The sequence below is a fragment of the Columba livia genome, chromosome Z (genome assembly GCF_036013475.1).
Source record: "Columba livia isolate bColLiv1 breed racing homer chromosome Z, bColLiv1.pat.W.v2, whole genome shotgun sequence".
Lineage (NCBI taxonomy): Eukaryota > Metazoa > Chordata > Aves > Columbiformes > Columbidae > Columba > Columba livia.
In genome coordinates this window covers 9,140,157-9,158,258 of record NC_088642.1, presented here as the reverse complement: position 1 = coordinate 9,158,258, position 18,102 = coordinate 9,140,157, and the positions used below count along the sequence as shown (strand labels likewise).

The 18,102-nt window shown below is 45.1% G+C and overlaps 2 protein-coding genes across 8 annotated transcripts in view; one reads left to right on the top strand and one right to left on the bottom strand.

Moving 5' to 3' along the window:
* Positions 1-3,467, top strand: part of KIF24 (kinesin family member 24) — a 30,453-nt gene extending 26,986 nt beyond the window's left edge. For 6 of the 7 annotated variants that reach the window (XM_005507793.3, XM_065046987.1, XM_065046989.1 and 3 more), the window contains 2 exons: positions 472-565; positions 3,149-3,467. In XM_005507793.3, coding sequence (XP_005507850.2) covers positions 472-565; positions 3,149-3,289 — 235 coding nt within the window. In that variant the 3' untranslated portion in view covers positions 3,290-3,467. The remainder of the gene's footprint in view (positions 1-471; positions 566-3,148) is intronic. The other variant, XM_065046986.1, reaches the window with a different exon arrangement.
* A 3,833-nt stretch (positions 3,468-7,300) lies between these two features.
* Positions 7,301-18,102, bottom strand: part of UBAP1 (ubiquitin associated protein 1) — a 38,231-nt gene continuing 27,429 nt past the window's right edge. Inside the window, exons 4-8 of the mRNA XM_065047047.1 lie at positions 14,946-15,875; positions 12,099-12,134; positions 11,454-11,651; positions 9,942-10,043; positions 7,301-8,531 (exon numbers count right to left, since the gene is read on the bottom strand). Coding sequence (XP_064903119.1) covers positions 8,391-8,531; positions 9,942-10,043; positions 11,454-11,651; positions 12,099-12,134; positions 14,946-15,875 — 1,407 coding nt within the window. The 3' untranslated portion in view covers positions 7,301-8,390. The remainder of the gene's footprint in view (positions 8,532-9,941; positions 10,044-11,453; positions 11,652-12,098; positions 12,135-14,945; positions 15,876-18,102) is intronic.

Sequence of the window (18,102 nt, the reverse complement as noted above, 5' to 3'; positions counted from 1 at the left end):
AGGACGGGTCTGCATTCACACGACTGAAAATACGTTGTTGTTCAGAGAAACTTGCTCAGAGGAATGAACACCAGCACTGCCTTCCCGCTCCACCTGTTTTTCACTGAAATGACTTGCAGCCTCACAGCTGTAAGCCATTTCACCATATAATCAGACAATTCTTTTGGTCCTATGAACAGATTTCTCTATGGTAAAAAGCAGTCTTGTGCCCCAGTGCTGCCTATGCTAATGAGAGGCTGTGGTAGCTCCTCTCTGAGCAATCCTCAGTCACCAAGGTCACCTTTAACCCTGAACCAGTGCTGTCCAGTGCACTTCAAGAAGCACCGGTGTGCACTTTCTGAATGCCAGGGACCACAGAACAGCAAGGGTTCCTCTGGGGTATTCCTCCTTCTTAAAGGTTTATTGGGGCCAACAGTAATTATAGGTAGCCCTGTAACCTGTGTAACCTGTGGTATATTTAATGTTAATCAGACAGGCTGTAATTTGGGCCCATCAGCAGCAGCTGGATGAAATGGCATCCTTGTGCTTCAAGGAAGAGTGCTTGATAAACCAGATGTCAGCAATGGTAAGTGTTTGAGATAATGATTTCGGCGCCCATTCAACCCGCATAAATTAATCTTTGAGATTATTAACTTGAGTTAGTGACGTGACATTCCTCGTCAGTTGTTCCTCTCATTCTCTGATGTCTCCCCGAGTCCTTGGAAAGGTGGCTCATTTTCAGTACGTGTTGTGTCTTTGCCAGTCTCCACAGTACCAGGTCCTTGGGGGAGGAGGAGACTGATAGGCCAACTCTGAACCACTTGTCCCTGATAAGACAGCTTTCTCCTATCTTCCCTGACTGTACCAAACAGGTCACCTTTCTGTGTGACATTTTTGTCCTTATAGGCTGGAGCAAGTAAGTCAATACCCCAGAAAACAGCACACCCCTAAAGCATGACCCTGGGATGTTGCACCGCAGATGTGACAGCCCCTGGCCCCACTCACTCCAGTGCTCTGACCACCATGACTTGCACCCTCACAGGCTCTTGACTTTTGTCACTCAAATATTTCTTAGCTCATCCTTGTCTCAGGTGACATAGCATAGGCTGGACCTAAAGTCTGGCACCTGTATGGCCCCACTGCTAGCCAGGCAGTCCCAGTTCTCTGGTTCTCCCTCATCCAGTTAAGTGCTTGTCACCGCCGTGTGCCAAATCTGAGCACTCACCCAGAGAGAACCTCCTGCCTTCCCAGTTCCTTCATCTTATCAATAAAGCCAAGCTCCATTGCTGCATTCAATTATCAAACCATTTCAGCTCCTACCACAGTTTGGATCTGAAGCAGCACTACAGGGACTCTTGCCTCAGGGATTTCAGGAAGGAGCCACCATGTGTATTTGCTGTGATTTCAGCTGCGTGTGATGTGTTACCAGTTAACATACACAAGTTCACAAAACAGCACAAATGCAATGAACTCTCTTCATTTTGTGGCAGAAAATGCCATGATACAAAGCAATCTTTTTTGTTTTGGTTTGGTTTTTTTAATCAGCCTTTTGAGGTTGTTCTTCCTGAGCCTGTTGGCAATTGGACACCAGCTCCCCCATTTATTTGCCCCCTGCAGCAAGCAATCATTTTCTGGCTAGCAGAATTACTACATGCTTGCCCGGCCTCCTGGCAGTGTGTGGATAACTTACATCTTGCAGTATTATGTCACAGCATGACCTTTCTTTGGGCAATCATATTCACTTGAACTTCCCATACCAGTTTCTCTCCCTCCACTTTCACATGGTTGCAACTTCTCCAGCCATGAAACTCTGGCTGCAGGAGAGACTCCTGCCAAAACCGGCCACATACTGAACTAAGCACTATTTAAATGCTTAAGAAAAATATGCATGGCAGCTGGGCTGGTCTTCTTTGCAGTCCTGATGTCCTGTGCAAGCGCACAAGATAGCTGGAGTCCTGCCAAATAAGCTTTTGAATGAATGATTTTCATGTGGTAGCAGTTGAAGCCCCAGGCCCTGAGGATGTTGACACCTCCCTGTAGACACCGACCTGTGAACAGACGCACCAAACTCTGCTCTCAGCTGGAGAGCAGAGCAAGCCTGAGTTCTCCTTTATTAATACAAGCCTTACTTAAAAATAACTGTCTCCATTTCAGTTTTCATCACAGTTTCATATCACTTTTTAGCCCTGTGGCAGGTTGCTATGGAAGGCAGAGTTCCCCTCAGCCCAGGCTATACATACTGCTGATATTCCTCATGTCAGATCTGTGGTCATGAAGGCAGGGAAGCTGTATGAGGAATGCGTAAAGTCACTTGGTTTGTTCAGCCTGGAGGAGGCTGAGGGGAGACCCCATCATGCCTACAGCTTCCTCACAAAGGGAGGAGGAAGGGGGGGGTGATCTCTTCTCTCTGGTACCAATGACAGAACCCAAGGGAACAGCAGAAAGATGTACCAGGAGAGCTTCAGGTTGGACATCAGGAAAAGGTTCTTCACCCAGAGGGTGCTGGACACTGAACAGGCTCCCCAGGGAGGTGTCACAGCCCCAAGCCAGACAGTGTTCAAGCAGAGACTGGACAACACCCTCAGACACATGGTGTGAACTGTGGGGTTGTCATGTGCGGGGACAGGAGTTGGACTCGATGATCCTTGTGGGTCCCCTCCAGCTCAGGACACTCCATGATTCTATGCAGGCACTGAACTGGCCCTGTGACCTCATGTGAAATAATTCTGTCTGCCTGCCAAGAACAGGCTATTACGGCTGATCAATGAGTGGCCCAGCTCACCATTCATTTTTGTGACTGCTAGATCCAACACAAGAGGTGTCAGGAACAGAGTTCACTGCATTATAAAACTGCACGTCAGGTGACTAGTCCCTACACCAAACCTTTGTAAAGCTAAAACTGGTGTAGAAGGGTGAGAACAGGTGCGTTATACATTTTTACTTTTAAACCATTGTATTAGCTGCAATTTCACCAACACGTTAAACTACTGGAGTAAGTTAACCTCGGTATGTGGATGCATTGACCTCTGAGGGTCAGGACTTTAATAAGGAAACACTGATTTAATCTACTACATTGCAGAATAAAAAACTGCTCAAGTGTGTAATGCTGATTTTCTCCAAGCTGCTGCTCCTTTTGCTCCCTAAACTTTCCTTCTGCTTTCCTCACCAGGATTTTCAGAGTTTTGTGACCAAGCTGGATGAAGTTTTGGTACTGAAGTCAAAGTGTATCCAAACAGCACGAGCCCATCTCCAGCCCTACTTAGCCTCTCCTGGCACTGACATGTCCCCGCAAACATCTCCACCTGTTTAGACCTTCTTTGCTTGCACATGCACAAAACCAGCCACAGAAACAGCCAGTGTTTCACCACACTTGGTGCTGCAGAGTGTGGGTGGGTAGGGGATAGCTTTTGGTTTGCTGTTTGTGATTAGTGTGTACCTTAGATAAAGATGGAGAGAATTCTGAGTAAATGAGAAATGACTACTTGGCACCACCAGATTTTGTATTTCCTTAATACCAATAAGCCACACTCTTACGAATAACAATTCAGCAGCCTTTAAGTACCTCATCAAGGAGCAGCCAGGCCTGTCCACAGTATGCATAGCAGCTTCTCACATGTTAAAGTCACTTCTGTGTTGCGAAAAAAATTAAGGAGAATTAAAAAAACACTTTGAAGCCAGACACAGCTCAAACGCTACATGGAAAAGCATTTGCAAAGAGAAGCCAGAAAAGACAGAGGTGCCGCTGTTTGAGAAGCACACCAACGTAACTACACTGTAAGTAACCACAGGCCAAGGCAGTGCAAGAAGTGCAGCTGCTTCCAGAAGAAGGAAGGTTGTTGTCACATTTGTTCTTTGTTGGGACGAACACTCCAGAGCTCCCGAAAGAGGTGGCTTAAGTCATGGCTGATGAGTGGTTTAGAAGGGACTTTGGTTTATCCAATGTGTTAACGAGCATGTGGTTTTTGTACTGCTGCCAACAGCTTACCTGCCGCAAACCATGTCTGATCTCTGTGCTGTGGCACAGCTGTGGAGTGCTCATCATTCAGGCTGACAGAATTGATTTTATGTGTCAAAAGAGGGTCTTTCTAGAGGCAGCAGGATTTCAGAAGCTGCAGACAGTGCTGTTAAGTGAGGTGTTATTTTAATCAAGAACTACAGCGTGGACAGCTGGAGCGCAGCAAATGTGCTGGTGCTGCATGCATCACCTCTGAACCACAAAGCAAGTCCACTTGCTGAGGCCACAAGTGACCTTGAAACATGCTCAGCTGACAACACTCTGCGTGAGTGCTCCCTCCCCAAAATTAGGGCTGTCGCAGCACATTCATCCGTCTCAATGTCTCCTCAGTAATGCCCCAGCAGCTCAATCAAAGCCTGCTCAGTAGCCAGAAATGCCAAGGGTAAGGCAACGCTGCTGCCTGACCAGCTGTGAATTTTACTGCCTGCTCCTACAGCCACCCCATGGAGCCCGGGTTTGGCTGAGTAGCGATGCAGGAATCGCCCTTACACTCAGTTATCTGAGTTGCATATTTGGTACAAACACTCCCAGCATGGCCCTGGGGAACAGAAGAAGAAGGGGAGGACTCCTAACAGAAGAAAGAAGTTCTACACCAGTGCCCTGACTTTTGCTTTTTCATGTGTTTGGTTTTTTGGTTTGGTGTTGGTTGTTTGTCTGTTTTTAAGCACTGGTTAGTTTCTGTCTTGCAATTGGGACGGGATTAGCCCCTCCAGGGCCTGAGTTCATGGCTCTCAAAATGGTTCTTGTGCCCAGGTTACAGCAGAATCCTTCTTCACGCACAGGAAGGCGGCTTCCAGGAGCAAGACTCTTAGTGTCAGCAGTAGTACGGCATTTGTGCACAGCACAGAGCAGGGGTGCTCCACAGCCACCGGAAAGCTCTGAAGCAGTGGGACAATCACTGTCTTGTTAAAACCACGGAGAGAGGACAGGCATTAAACTGAGCTCCCGTTAAGGCAAGCAACTCTTAGAAAGCCTCTCTCCATCTCTTGGGGCCAGGGAGAGCTTTCCTGTGCCCGAGGGGACAAGAACACAAGGCAGTGGGGTAGTCCTTGTACTTTCTGAAAGGATAAAGCTCTGATAATCTTTTTTAAACCGGATCCATGAGCCAATCCCCAAGACTATACTTTGTTATGAGATTTTATGATCAGTCTCAGAATCTTATTTTCTTTTCTGAATGGGGGACTTGGTGAAATGAAAAAAAGTAGCCCTGGCTGTGAAAATCCACCCATCCTTGGCAATAACAGGATTACAGATACGCTTGAAGTGCTGCATGGCCAAGAGATAACAAATCTAGGCACCCAGTGTGCAGTGGAAACGAACCAACACTGTTGTCAAAAGCGGCCATGTTTTTCTCTCCACTATTAAGGTTGTTACCTAGATGCTGCTTTAATTCTTGCATGAAAATGTGCTAAATGAGCATTTAAAAATTGTCATCCCCTTCCTGCTGTTTGACAGTGCACTGACACCTGATATGAATGGTTTTCATTTCAACTTCAGAAACGTATGTGAAATTGTCATTACAACAATTGTCATTACAGAAGATTAAGAGACTGGCCACGTACAATCAACTAAATACAGAACTAAAATGAGCTCACTTCTGTATTCAGGTGCAACGAAGACTGTTGATGCTCATGGCAAATGCTTGATATTTTATTTAAGTAATTAACATTATTTAAAATAAAATTCAATTTACTACAGAACTCATGTAGAATTTGTTTTAAAGTAAACATGATGAGAACAGCTGCTGCTCCTGAACTATGAGGAGGCAGCTCAGGGGGTCTGTGGCTCAAAGCACAACTGCCAGTTTTGGCTCTGTCTCTACACTTCTCCACCAAGACATCTAGACCTCAGTATCTGGCAGCAGCAATTAGATAAACCAGGGACATAAATCAATTCTGATCTGAGAACCTAAGGGAAAGCCCTACGGTCTCAAGTGCAACCAGGGACACAGAGCCCAGCCTGGCACCAGCAGGACCTCACCACATCCAGGCTGAGCTTTGTAATGTGACACGAGAATGACAGCACCAGCGTAACCAGCAACACACAGCGCCTAGACCAACATTCAAATCTCATCATGTTGTGTCCCATTTCTTCAGAAGTGCCTCTCCGCTAAGCCACCAGCTAATCCCCGTAAGAAGCTGCCCCAGAAACACGTTCCCAGCCTTCAGCCATCCAGTGATGTAAACCCAGAAACCTCACCGCCAACACCAGTTGGGAAGACACAGACAGGTACATCTCTTTGGAAGGAGAACACTAGCTTCAGAAGTGTCACTTCTGATCTTCATGTCTCTGCTCTCACCATTACAACCGACTCCACAAGCAGAGTGGTTACTGTGGTGGGGTTAAGAGCCAGCCCCACAGGGGGATTGTGAAAAAACTGAACACACATTAACAGAAACAGATGATTTTATTTAGAGGTTTGGTCGAAACAGCTGTTTCTTTGCTAGCAAGATTTCTTACCCCTTCAGGACTGTCTAGTACCAGACAGGGACTTGTTTGGGTATTAATTCTGAGAAAACAGAAACAAGCGACAACTGAATGCTCCCAGCAGTGGCAGTAAAGCAGATCTGAATTTTGTTTTCCCACTCTCCTGATTAATCAGGAATGTCATTTTCTTGTTTCCAACTGTCACATTTCTCACCTGGGAAGGAAAGCTGGGCAACTGCTTTACCCGCATGTACAGAGTAAACAGCTGCTGAATCTTCTCCTTTGACAATTTTTAATTTCAGCCCCACCACCAGGAGCTGGTGAAGCTCAGTGGTACAAGATAAGATGCACAGCAATCTGCCCAGGTCCTACTCATCATCCATCTCCACATCTGCTAGATACTTGCCAGCTACATCTCTCCTCAACATCATTTTAAGTAAAGGTATGTAATTAATATAGTTGAGCACCTCACAGAGAATTCCAGGAGTTAACACTGAACCCAAGATGTTTTGGTCATATAAAGCTAACAACATAATGGAGACAAACGCCATCTCCTTTAGGGTGCTGATGAGCTAAAACCTACTGAGAAACCTAAACAGAAGCAACAAGCTGAGCCATTTCCCCTCCCAATGTCAAATGCTCCCAGCTCCATCCTCTAACACAAGTTTGGATCACTAGGCTTGGTTTTTGCAATGAAGTGGAAATAAGCTACACAAAAAAAGCAGCACGTTCCAGCACTGCAGCTGCCTGCCCAGAGACCTCTGGGTCTTCTGCCCAACAGAGACTGTTCATGCGTGCCTACGGGATGGGCAGGATCCAGCACGTTCTTCATCCACTGAAGTCCAAGAGCATGAGAGATGGGAATCATGACACTGGGAATTATATTTGAGAGTTTTATTAGTTGCTCTTTTGCAGAATCAAAATATTTAGCAAATTGCTTTAAAGATTCCCCCAAACTGCTGATACTTTATGTATTTAGAACTTGAACAATGTACAACGTAATACTTCAAAATATCAAAAACAACCCCAAACCTGATTTCTAATACTAGATGTTATTATGTAATTCTATAGCAGTGTGAGAAATTGAACTAATGCAGTGAGTATATTTGTTTTAAAGAAAGTGCTTGAAAGAAACCTCCTGCATCACACTGAGTATTATTTAAAACATAAAAGATAATTGACTACCTAGCAGGGCATTGTCTTAAATATCCTACAAGCCTGGGGGATTAAGAACACCAAGCCCCAGCTCTCTGCTGTCAGGTTCAAGAACCAAGAGAAGTTGCAGGTCCAGGTAGAGTTCACAGCTTACCTGTTTCAAGAGAACTTATACACCGCTCAGCATTGGACACTCACGTCAGGCAGAAGTGTTTGATGCATGGGTAAAAAAACCCAAAAATATCCCCACAAAAGGAACAGCTTCTCTCTTTATGTATAGCGACAGTTTCTGAACCAGTGTTTTACTAAGTTACAGACTAACTTTCAACCAAAAAAATAAAACTCCATTGCACTAAAGGTCAAATTGAACCAGTTAATCTGGACTGTGACACAGTCAAGTAATTCAGTACAAGCAGACACCAAGAAAGCAGCTTCAAAGAACCAAAGCATCCTAGTTTCAGAACCAACTTAGTATTCTCCTGTCCAACTCCAGTGCAAGAGTGAGAGGGGGAACACCACTCCCACCTCGACCTATGTACAATTCCAGTAGAGGCTGGGCAGTCTAAACTCTCCGTGGCCAAGCTGGAAAAAGGAAACTTAGGAAAGGACACTTTAAAAATTTAATTTAAGAAAGAAAGTTGGCTCTCAGCGGAAAGAGCAATGCTGGAGTGATGCACGCAGGCAGGCTTGCTCAGTCACTCTCCCATGTATGTGAAAAGCTGGACTCCTTCCTGCCGAGAGCGAGTCACACTGGATGTGGAGGTGGCGGGGCTGGTCCTGCTCTGTTGCACACTGCGAATTCCGGAATGAATTTTCAGCTGGCTCCTGCACGGGCCATTAGATCTTCCAAAGCGTTGTGTCGGTCATTCTTATGTACTAATAAGACATCCTTAATGTCTTTTAGTTCAAACCCCATTTCTTTGAATTGACTCATTAGTTGAAGAAGTTCTGTGATCTGAAAGACACAGACAGTCCATTATTTGCAAGAGAACAGAGGATCAGTGCTTGGTGGAGGTTCAGCACAGAGCCAGCGTTCCACAACTGGGCACCCCACGGTGGGGATTCCTCCTCCACAAGTACAGCCCATTCCAGTTGTGTTTGTAGAAAGTCCACTCCCAGCAGAGACAGCAGCGCTCTGGGTGCTGTAGCTCACGGAGCCCCAGCTCCAGTCCCCTGTTTTTGCAGACTTGCATTTCCAAAACCATCTTCAGCAAGCGTGCCAAAGCGCAGTCTGTGGGAGTGCCTCTCCCAGTAGGAAATCTATCAGCCTGACTCACTTTGGGCTCCAAAAAATGCTGATTAATGATACCCTGCTCCCCATCCAGCAGCCCCTGGTGCAACTGAATGTTTTTAAAATTACTTTGACTTCAGGAACAGTGCAATAGCCCTTGCTATCAATTGGCCTTTTAGATCTAGAGAAAACTTGGGGGATTAGCACAAACCCTATTGGACACCCTCTGTATTATACTGCCAACATCAGCCATGAGTCCTCCCTGAGCTTTGAAATAATAAAGTGACAAGGAGTGAATCAGCTGATGAGACTTTTATGAATGCTCTGCCATTTCCAGTGCCTCCACTACACAGGAAAGAAAAACCCCAGGGCAGGTTGACATGGGCAATTGGGAAAACAGACATTTCTAATTTTGGGGTTAAGAAAGTAGCATATGTGTTTCCTTAACTTGGTCACTTCTTCCATTTTACGCTGTTTTTCCTCTGTTTGCAAGCTCATCACAAAGTCCAAGAAAGGCAGGAACGCACATATATCTTGGTCTGTACCTCTGAAAATTTCATGTAATAACTTAGGACACAACAGGTTGGCAGACTTCAACAGATCCTGCTGTCCTCTGCCCTGGCTACCTGCTCTTGCCTCTGTACCTTTGGTGCTGGTACAGCAGCCAGACAATGAAGCTGGGCCAAAAAACATTTTCCAGCTTCTAAAGCTAGCACTAACCCGATTTGCTGAGCAGCCAGGCAGATGCATTTGCACAAGGGAGGAAATTCACAGCCATGGCAGGCTGGCAGGGTCGGAAAGATAATTTGCTGCTTCTGAAGTTAACTGTCTCTGTACCAAACACTTCACTCACAAGAGAACTCTAGGTTAAAAACATCCAAGCAGACTAAGTAGGGTCTTTAAGAAATCCCGTCCCCATAAAAATGCATGCAAGTGAGAGTAATAAAACAATCGGAAGAATTCTAATGCTTTAACATATTTGCTTCATCACCCAACAAAAGGATGTCCTTCAGCAGTCAGTTTGGAAACAAGGCAGCATTATCACAAAAGCCAGAACTACACCAGCCAGAGGAACTGCTGCTGGAATTCCCCATCCTAGAGCACTCTCTATTCCTTAACATATTGAGCCCTCACCTTCTCCTCTGGACACTGGTGCATTTCCAAAGCTGCTTCAACAAGAAGTGGATCAAAGCCCTTCTCACAAAGCTGTCCATGTGCAAACAGGTAATCCAAAACCTGTGGGGAATGAAAAAAAGAAGCCAAGTTTGTGGAGTGGTATTTGCAGCACACGGTTGAATACCATGGCTGTACTTGCAGAAGAGCTGAGCATGACTCCACCCCAGCCTTCACCAGGGACTGAGCTAAAGTCCTTCCTAGTAGAGTTGAGATGCTCTGTGTAAGAACTTGTTCAGCAAAAGCAAACGAGCCCTTCTGTCCTCGTGTGCTCTCCCACCAGCTCTGAATGTCACCTTCCATTCTAGTCAAAACAGACTGAGAAGCATATCTTTAGCCTTCCACGTCTGATCACTGAGAAGAAGGCAGAAGTTTAACTGCTTTTTATACTACAAGTTTTTAAAATGAAACTGTAGGTCCAGCAGTCGAGACTTGTCAGCTTTTGGCTTCCTCTCAGACTGCCGCAAGAGCTGATGCAATCTGAAAGCAGTCAGCCTTTTAAGGTCAACTCAGCATACTGGTGAGTGAGCTGCAAATCTCAGCTCATATGCCCAGAAACTGCTGCCAAATTTCTTATCCATCCTCAGCTCTGAGAGGCATGGGGAAAGGTCAGGTAATGCTAGGAAAACGAAAGAATGCAGGCTGCACATACAGCGGGATTTAAGACTGTCCTCCTAGGAGATGTTTTTTCCATTTGATACTACAGTCCACTCCAGCACACAGCTTAAACTGCTGCCAGTGCACAGGCAGCAGGTGAGCAGAGCAGCTCCACAAGCATGGTCCCACCAGGCGATGCTCTGCGCAGCACAGAGCCTGCGTAAGGTCAGCATGGAAAGTCTGGCCACGCTTGCCCTGCTCTAAAATGTTTGTTTGAAGCGGATCCAAGACCCAGAGCCATGCGTCACCCTGCAGCGCTTTATGCTCTGTGACCTGGTTTTCACAAGCGTTTGAGGCAACACATAAGGCAGGAAACACCACGACCAGCACGCACAAAAGAAAGTCGGTCAGCGGTGCCTTGCGAGAGCCTTTCAGGGCTGTTGTAAGCCTGCAGGGAACAACCACTCCACAGGGAGAGACGTCAGCATTGCAGCCCCTGGTGCTCAGAACAAGGGAAGTTGGCTGCTTTTTTGGCACATGGCATGGTGTAGGGCCACACTAAACTTCCTTTGGATGGTTCTGTGGCTCCTGGGAAGACCCAGTGCCACCCGCCCAAGCGTCACTGCAGCTGCAGCCCAGCACCCACATGACTGAAGCTGCCTCATCAAAATGAGGTGCAGACACTTTTCTTCAGTTTTGGGAGCCTTCACTGCCAGGTGGCAACTTCTCCAGCAGTTAATATCACAGCTGCTACAGGCTGCAGCTCCCTGTTGAAACAAAAGTAATCCCCCCTACACATTTCACAAACTCAAGGTTGTTTCTCAGCAGAAATCAGCATGCAGACAAGGGCTTCCTCCCCGTTGCGCAAGGTCTTACCTGGTCTATGTTCTGTCCCTTCTTCTTCATGGCTTTCAGGACGTTCTCAGGCGAGTAACCCATGTTGACGACTGTCTCTACGCACTGCCTCTCACTAGCAGAGAGGACCTGCTGTAGCTCAGGAGCAGGGCCACTCGACCACTTTGTGCAGCTGGTGTTATTGGGCACTTTAGACACTGGGAAATTTTGGTGCATTACCTAAAGTGGAAAATGTAGAGGCTGAGGTGACGGTCATCTTCTGCATCCCCACATCCTGTTTCTGGCTAGTGCAGGGCTAGGACACCCCATGTAATTAATCCCAGGGGCTTCCCAGACTGCCCTTGGGAAGTCACAGTTAGGATGAAACAGAGCAGTGCAAATAGTCTGACTCCCGCCATAATCTTGTCACCCACAAAACGACAATCAACAATGCGGGTTCTTCACAATATACCCTCTCCTGCTGGTGGCACCAAACCCTTTCAATACCCAAGCTTTGCAACAGTGAAAATCGTTATGATATAGCCAAACCCTGCACCTCAGAGGAAGCATGGAGATGGCAACACGAGTTTACTCGTCACCCATGATTCTACGTTCAAAGGAATGCTATTTCTGAGAGATTTTCAGAAACACAATCCAGTGCAAGCACACAGGTATTTGGGAACTTACCACAGGGATTTCTGTTTCCTTGTAGTCTGGGTGTACCTGTTGGACAACACACAAATAAGACAACTATAAACATTATGCAATAGTGACTACAATTTGCTACAGCTGGGAGAGAAGGGTTTTATGGGACAAATCTGGGAATAAGTCTACCATACTAGGGAGACTCCTGGTCTGATTAGGCTTCCCCATGTGAGGTGCAGACATGATGCAGTTACATAGAGTCACAGAACAGACATCAAAAGGATCATGCCTCCTCTCAGCACTCTACAAACAGTACACTAAGAAAGATGTGTCTTCTGTTAATAACTGTAAGCTTGTTTATTCCTTCCCTGTAGCAGCTACATGTTCATACAGCTCAATGTAGCCTACTGGCTCCTGTTCAGCTCTTGACCCAGCGCTACAGGCCTGAAGGACAGTGACAATTTTGAAGTCATTGCCTAGAGACTTCTCTTGACTTTTTGACCATGAGAAGGAATAAGAGAAACCTATACTACATATACTGCTAAGGCTGGGTAACATTCCCTGCTGTACACCTGCTCCATTCCTGCAGAACCAACCACTGCTTCATTCAGCCTCATCCATGATAACTGCAGTGCAGGGGTAGAACTTTGCCCCACCAAATCTGCACATTACAGTTCATTCATTTAAAAGCCTTCCTGAATTTTAAACAGAATGAGAAAAGACTGCAAAAAAAAAAAATCAATGTGGAGCAAGAGCCTCGGTTTTTCCACATTTCTTAATAGTTATTATGCCAACACCGATTGCTTGAAAGCCTGTCCACTTCTTTCAGGAAGGCTTTCTTTGGACCCAAACTAAAGAATAAAAAACTGCCTGTAGAAAATAAATTCTGAGAAGATCTATAAGGATTTTAACAAATTCCGGATATTTGCAAATAACCCCCAAGCCTCCACCAAGGAGGTTTTGTTCTGCATTTCTGCCCATTTTCACCTACAAGGTAAGAATTTCTCTTCTACAAGACAAAGCCTGAGAATCACATTCAGTCTGATTGACTGGTTTACCCAAGAACTTCTAATGGTGGCAGAGGGGTTCAAGGTGCTTCACACACACCCTCTCCAGGCACTTTTGCCAGAGCAAAAAGCACTAAAACGTGGGACACAGTGAAATGTGGATCTGGAGTAGCGCTGAAATAAGCTGGTTATCAAATTAAGGATGGTGAACCTTAATTAAGGTGGATGGAAAACCACAACTGCTTCTGACACCACAGACTTGTCATTTCTCCATCTGCCAATGCTGCAAAAAGCAAACCAGTGAGCTTAAAAAAAATACTCAGAGGAGAAGGGACCACTGAGGACAGAATTAGTGCAGCCTCAAAGAAATCACAAGTTTATTTCCATCCAAAATGCCTACATCCAATTCACTGGTGAAGCATAAACTCCAGTGGTAACTACACAACCAAAGTTGAAATGTCTAGTCTTTTGAGAAAAAATAAATTACATATATATGTATATATATATATAATCCTTGTGGAATACACTGGGACATAAAATTATCCTGAGGCTTCCTAAAAAGAGCAGGCTGACTCCTGTGTAACCTTGCAGAAAAGGGACACACACATGATCCTTCTGCTCCCAGCCGCAGGGATGACCATGACTTTGTGCTATCGTTTTCGTACTCTGAGGATTTCTGTTACATTATTTTAAATGCTTCTGTTGCCTTTACTTCAATTTCTTGCAGCTCAGCTGTCATTTCCCAGCCACTGGGACCATAATGTGGAAACAAGAAATAAGTATAGTTTGCAGTCTTGGAATTTAAACAGAAACAACTAGTTCTGTCAGCAAACATGTTGCTTGCTTTGCTACTTCCAAAGCAAAACCAGTTTCAAATGAAGGTCTCTATTAGTTCTCCTAATAAATCAATTTTTCTTAATCAGTTTCTATTTTCCCTATAGCATTCTCGAGAATCATAAGAATCATTTAGGTTGGAAAAGACCTTTAAGATCGAGCTCAACCATTAACCCAAGATGCCCAGTCCACCACTAAACCATGTCCCTATGAGTCTCATCTACGCATCTTCTAAACACCTCCAGGGATGGTGACTCCATCACTGCCCTGGGCAGCCTGTTCCAATGCCTGACAACACTTTTCATGAAGAATTTTTTCCTAATATCCAATCTAAACCTGCCCTGGTGCAACTTGTGGCCATTTCCTCTTGTGCTGTCACTTCCTACTTGGGAGGAGAGACCAACCCCACTCCATGCTACAGCCTCCTTTCAGACAGTTGCAGACAGCGGTAAGGCCCCTCAGCCTCCTTTTCTCCAGGATGAACAGGCAGGAAGAAAATAAAATTAAAAAAAAAACCAACATTTTTTTCACTGCAGGTCAACTGCAAGCATTTTTTTATTTTCTGAATGGCACAGCACGTGTGGTTTTTAACTTGTTATTGCTTCTATTCCTTGAAAAGCCTGAATTTCCCATTATTTCCAACAAATAAATAAACAAGCTGAGGAACAAATCTAGAAGAGATTTAACTCAAAAACTAATAGCACTTCAGAACGTGTTATCTCTCAGTTGGCTAAGACAGAATGCAGGACCTACAAAGAACATATCGCATACACTTAGCTCAAAGGTGTGCAACTATGAATAATTAGAGCTGAAAACCTGACAGATCACCAGAATAGGTCTAAAAATATCATCAGATTTTGTGGAAACCTGCAAAGTAGTAATCTGAGGTTCAGAAATGCCAGCATGAAGACCTGTTGGACTGATCAATTTGCCGTGCAAATTGAGAGAACCTACACATTACTCCCATTAAATAATACTAAAACCAAATCTACAGGATTTGCCTCTGCATCTCCCCAGCAACCCCAGTTCCAACCCACTACATGCTTACCGTAGTCGCTGTGCTTTGAGATGACGATTCTTCTGTACAAACTGTTGACACAGCCAGAGAAGGCAGCCTGGATGAAGAGGGTAATGTCGATGTCTCCATGCCACTGTCCTCATTTAGAGCGGAAAAATCAACCATATGGTGTCCGTTCAGTTCACTAGCTTTACTCTGAGCACAGGTCTGCAAAGAGCTGAGCAAAGTGCCATTGCGGAGACAGGTAGTGCTGTGGAAAGTGCTCGTGAGCTTTGATGATTTTTGATCATTCTCATCGGAGTCAAGTTTAGGAAAGGACAGGGATTTTATATTGCTCACTGAAGTGATAGGGGACAGGGACACTTTGGAAGACAAGGACATCTTTTCACAGCTTCCCAACTGCGGTAAAGTGATAAAGCCATTGGGTTTGTGAAGGGGCTTGAAGTCCAACGTGGCCCTTTCTATGGATGCCAGAACTTCCTCATCTTGCAACACAGACTCAGACCCTCCTTTGGGCAAAGTATTATCTAACAGCTGGGCAACGATTGGCCCAGTAGTACCAACATGAATTTCAAGAATATTTTTTAACTCCTCCTTATCATTAATAGTTTTTAATTCCAGTTTGTCAAATGGGTCTTCTTCACATTCAAAATCAGCTGGGTTGAAGTCTGCTTTTGGACAAGGTGGACTAAGAACCTTTTGCTTCACAGCGCTGCTGTTGGCCGGTGTGGGAGTAAGGATATTATTGTGCTGCAGGCTAGCAAGGATGGGGTTAATAGGAGGAGGCATGGCCTCAGGGCAAGGTCCATCTGAGAACCCCATTTTGCTGCTGTCCTCTGGAACTGCCTTTGAGGTCCCTAGCGCTTCTTCTGCCTTGCGTTCAGCTTCTCTCTGGGCAGCTTGAATTTTTTTGATATCTTCAGCCCACGCGACTGTTTTATTTTCCAGTGAGAAGTCATACTGACCAAGGGTGGGAGTGAAAGGAAAGAAGAAAAAGAGTACAAGTTATAAGGATCATACCTGCTACTTCTAAGAGCAACATAAGTAACACAGAATAAGCGCTACATGAATAATCATGGACAGGCATCATTTTTTTTTTCCAGGCATCTCTTGTAAACTACAGACTGGCAAAGATAGAAGATACCAGTAGTTCATTTTGCCTCTGGCAGAAAAACCTGTCTATAGTTTGGATTAGAATGTCATATTTTGCCTCCTTCCTACATTTAGTTTTGCTTTAGAACTACTGATGATCCCAAGATCAGCGTCACAGCCCTCCCACCCTCTCCCCTCAGGACAACAGATGCAGCAACAGAAGTCTGATGCACTAGTAAACGGACATTCATAGGCAGATCTGCCACCATGGAACTACCCCTGTCCACAAGTTGCACAAGTCATTCAAGACTATGGCAGTGTATTTTTTGCATCTAAAGACCAACACAGTATGATTTTATTCCCCCTAGAAGACTCCTAAGGGACTTGATATTAGAGTTTTACACCCACTGGCTTAAGAGGTATTGACATTCTTAGACCAGTGCCAATGGCTCTCTGGTCAAAGGGGATATACTAGCTACACTGATGATGACAACTACCTGCAGTAGCAGATCTTCCTGGAGTTACTGGCACAACAGGATCCCACAGGCTTTTCTCATTTAGCATCAGCTCCTTCAGGGTCAGGTTAGCACAGGAGGGCATTTGTAAACTACTCCCTACCAGTGGCTTGGTTGAGAGGACAAAATTGTGGACTAAACCTATGTAAAGCTTTAATGTCTTCCAAAGAATGAGCAGCCTCAAGTGCTCTTTAAGTAACCACAAAATGTTCAGACAACACAGCCTACAAGCTAAACCCAGGTGTAACCTACCTGTGACTCACAAGAAGTCAAAAGATATCCTTGATAGGATAGTGGCACATAACCAAACAGGAGTGCTCTTTGCTATGGGACTGCCAGGTCATACTAATTCCCAGCTCTAAAGAGCAACAAGCCAGCAAGACTTGCTAGGCCTCTACTAGGCCCTTCTAGGACCTGCTATGTGTTGTACCACATCCTATCCTACAGCAGTGTTAGGGAATAAACCAGCTTAGCTTACCGAGTTATTTGGTATACTGCTTCTTATAGAACTTCTTTAGAAACTGCTTATATAGAATTCACTTAGCATAATTAAGTTTGCCTAGCATAACTTCTGCAAGCTGTGAACTTCTAAACTTTCTGCTTCGTTAAGTAAACAAGGGCCTCAGAGTCTTCAAGCTAAAAGATAAGGGGAGCTGCGTCCCTGGAGATAGGTAAAGGAACAGAACAGAGTCTAACAAAAGACAAAAGAGAAGAATGTTTTGTTTACTGCCAAGAACTTATCTTCTCCAAGGGAAAAATAGCAACCGACAGTCAGGGCTTTGATTTCTGACCCTATCTGATGAAAACAAAGAAATCCAATGAAGAATGGGAAGACTCCAGACTCTAATTTTGCAACTGGCCCAGAATGATGTGTGTGTGGGAGACTGGGATTGTGGAGGTATAATTGCCTAAGATTATCTTTATTCAAGGTCCCTCTTCAGGAGGCACCAGCTTGAGACGGTCTATGCTGTACCTGGAGAATGAATCGTTTATTTTAGAAGAATTTCTGGAATCCATGCCTGAGTCTCTGTTGCAGGAAACCTAAGGATAAGAACGTTCCCTAACAAGCAGGATCCAGTGACATCCTGGAGAAATGTTGTCTCAACTGTGTAAGTTTCCCCCTCCCTTAGCTCTGAGACTCCAGAGGTGTGACACACAGTTTACCAACAAGGTGACTTTGCTGGCAGAAGCGTTGGGCACAACCCACTACACATTGCTCGCTATCTGAGCAGAGCTATCATAGTTCTGTGTGTCTGCGTGCATATGGCCATCTATGGCCCAAACTGACCCAAGCCATGTATTTTTTAATAACAAAAAATGGGGAGTATTTATATAGAAATGAAAGGCTTGGGTCAAGTTTGCTTCCCTACACCTCCCCTCGCCCTCGCCCCCCCCCCCCTTTTTTTTTTTAAAGAACTATCACTACAACTGTAGGATTAAAAAAAAAAGACAACAAATTGCACTGCAAGATGTATAGTCCACCCAGTCACATCATGTTATGCAAGGCAGGCACGCTATATTTGAGCCTCAACTTGGCAGGAAAACGGAGACACAGCACAATGAAGCCAGCAACAGGATGC